At 49.4% G+C, this 3,250-nt stretch overlaps 1 protein-coding gene across 1 annotated transcript in view; it reads left to right on the top strand.

Moving 5' to 3' along the window:
• LOC127200818 (CMRF35-like molecule 5) overlaps nucleotides 1-2,988 on the top strand; it is a 6,068-nt gene extending 3,080 nt beyond the window's left edge. Inside the window, 1 exon segment of the mRNA XM_051159285.1 lies at nucleotides 2,857-2,988. Coding sequence (XP_051015242.1) covers nucleotides 2,857-2,988 — 132 coding nt within the window.
• The last annotated feature ends 262 nt before the right edge of the window (nucleotides 2,989-3,250 follow it).

Here is a 3,250-nt window from a genome sequence, read left to right as displayed (position 1 = left end):
ACACTCACACCTAACATGGATGTACTCCCACTTTGTGTGGGAAGAGTCCCCAGGTAAGCGTCTTCTCCCTGGTGACATGTACTAGGCTCCTGTGAGTCGGCCTTTGTTGAGAGCAGGGTTTTCATTTGCCTCAGTGGTGTAGCTGCTAGTCAGTTGCCCATGTCCCCACCCACGCTCAGTCAAGCAATCCTAAGTGAACTCAGTGGGACACACACAGGCACACACGCGCGCGCGTGTGCATGGGGGCGGGGGTAGGGTGCGGGTAGGGACAACATGTAATTAGGAGAGGTGCTCATTAGAAAGCAGTGGGCCAGGCGATTGTGGTGCACAACTTTAACCCCAGCGCTCAGGAGGAAGAGGCAGGTGGATCTCTGAGTTTGAGGCTAGCCTGGTCTAGAGAGTGAGTTCTATGACTACAGAGAGAGACCCAAGGAGTTCCAGGATAACCAGGGGTACATAGAGAAACCCTGTCTCAGAAGATAAATAAATAAATAAGTAAATGGAAGGAAAGAAAGGAAGGAAGAGAGGGATGGGGGAAGAAGTGGGGCAGGAGAGGAGATGAGGGAGGGTAACATCAGTGAGCATGAGTAAAATTCATTCTCTGCATCTGCGAAGCTGTAAAATAATTTTAAAATAATAAAACAAAGCTTTAAAGAAGGAAGTGTTTTCACTCTTAGGGTCCCCTCCTTATACAGCACTTTTATGTGTGTGATACTTGCGTTCTCCTCAGAGGCAGCCCTTGTGGCTTAGCTCCCGTCCTTGCCTGCACGGCTTCTCTTTTTCGTATTGCTCAACTTACGGCCTTGGCAAACTTTCACCATGACGTGGCCTTGCTATTCTTAGAGGGGCCGTGAGCACTGTCTCTCCTCCTCCTCCTCTCGTGATGGGTTGTCTGTGGGCTGGGGCCCATGAAGACCCACGGCAGTGGAGATGCTTAGGATATGAAGGTAGATCTTCTATCAGATCTTCTGGGGTGGATGAACCTGAGCAGAAATGGGAAGTGATGCCACGAGATGGCTCAAAAGGTAGAGTGATTGCGGCCAAGCCAAACGGAGCTGGCCTCAACACCCAGAGCTCACTAGGTGGAAGGCGAGAACCAACTTCCGGAAGTTGTAACTTTCTGACCATCCCACTCGCACACACCTGTGCCTCCCCCTGGCTAAATGACACACACTAAACAAATAGAAATGTGACGTGGACACACTCCCATCTCCCTCGAACACCCCTGGTCTCGCGCCAAGCAGATCGTGAAGAGACCAGACAGTTCACTCATCCATCTCCTTTGGCCCCAACGTCAGGGGCATCTAGGAACAGCTTGCCTCATGCTGTACAGACAATTGAAACTGAAGTCTGCGAGCCCAAGTCTAGCGTTGCCTCTCCTACCACAGGCTTGGTTCTGTCCACTAAATGTGTATTTGATCGGTCTCCTTTATGTCATTGCCCATTCTATGAGGGCACATCTAAAGCGCCGACATGATCAACTTAGCACAGGCACCATACTATGCACAAATTCTCTTAGCACTTCAGCACTCATAAAATCTTGGTAAGGACCCCCCAAAAGTCAGCCCCACCACCATTCTGGACACTTGGAAACATTTCCCCCAGCATGTTTCTTCGCACTGGAATGTAGAATAGATTTTCTCTGACCCCCACCTAAGCCCTATGCTTTCAGGTCTCCAGGGCCACAGCCTTATTAACCAAGAGGCTGAAGAGGAGAATTTGTGGTTGCCACGGGATCCTGTCTCCCATTTCATAGCCTCCTTCATCTACAAACAGCAGTATCCCATACTTAGCAAAGAATCCACGTCCTATTTGATTCTCCTTTAAAAAAAAAATGTGTGTGTGTGTGTGTGTGTGTGTGTGTGTGTGTATGCAGTGTGTGGGTGCCCACATGCTCATGCAATGGTGTGCACACACATCTGCATATGTATGTGTGCGCATGCCATGGCACCAGTGTGAAGGTCAGAGAACAGTTTTATAAAGTTGGTCCTCTCCTTCAACCATTACTTGGGTTCCAGGTGTAGAACTAAGGGTGCTAGGCTTTTTGTTTACCCACCGAAATCCTTTCTTTTTAGACCGTCCCTCTGCCTTTTGTTAAATTCTTCAACTTCCTCCCAGTTTCAAGCCTTAAGATAAAATGAGTGACGGCTCAGAAAGATGCTAAGTGAACATTTGGCGCCAAGTGTAGAGGGAAAGGAAGGAAGCCGAGATCCCGGAGCTGGCTCAGGCCAGAGCATCACTGGACCTCTGAGACTGCAGCTATGAGACTGCCAGGTGAACCTGGAGTGAGTTTATTTTTGTAATTAAAATTATATATATAATGTGTGTGCACATTATATATGTGCACACACACATATGGGTATTTTGCCTGCCTGTTTGTGCACTTCGTGTGAGCCAGGGGCTCACAGAGGCCAGAAGAGGTTATAGAAAACCCTAGAACTAGAGTTCTGCCCTGGAACTCGCTCTGTAGATCAGACTGGCCTCAAACTCATAGAGACCTCCTGCTTCTGCCCGCTGAGTGCTGGGATCAAGGTTGTGTGCCACCACCGTCCAGCTTTTCTTTCTTTTCCTTGTATTCGTTGTTTTTCTCATTCCTGTGACCAAATAATAAGACAAAGGGCGCTTAAGGAGGTGCAGGTTTATTTTGCTCAGGGTTTGAGGGAATTAAAGCCCACCATGGTAGAAAAGGCACAGTGGTGGGGTGTGAGGTGACTGGTCGGTCACCTTGCATCCACAAGGAGAAAGCAGAAACGGATGGATGCTGGTGCTCCATTCCTTCTTCTCTGTGCTCTATTTGGTCAGCCTGTCACCTAGCCCAGAGTGGGCTTGCTTCCAGCACCTGCCTCCACTCCCTAGGAGGGACCTACCTCCATCCTGCCCCTTGGAGAGGCCCCTATCACACCAGAAGAGCCTGGAGAGACACAAGGAGGTGCCATGGGTATAGAGATGCACCTTCCACTTGCATCAGGACCCCTAGAGTTGCAGTGATCAGCACTTGATTTGTCTGCAAACTTCCTCCTCTAGTGTCTGGAGGTTCCTCTTTTCAAATTTCCTGCTTCTCACTGCAGGGGAGAGCTTAGCAAGAGTTACGAGAAGACCCGTCCATCCGTTGTCCTCTCAGCTTCCTCTTTTCTCCATAGCAACTATGTGTTTCTGTGGCCCTGTTTGTTTCTGTGGCTAGACAGGTACGTGTGAGTGTGAGTTGAGCCCACCCCTGGGAAGGGCTCTTGCCCAACTTTCTACCTCTCTC

Source organism: Acomys russatus, chromosome 16 (assembly GCF_903995435.1).
Source record: "Acomys russatus chromosome 16, mAcoRus1.1, whole genome shotgun sequence".
Classification (NCBI taxonomy): Eukaryota; Metazoa; Chordata; class Mammalia; order Rodentia; family Muridae; genus Acomys; species Acomys russatus.
Note: the sequence above shows the minus strand (reverse complement) of the source record. Positions and strands in the feature narration are given on the sequence as shown.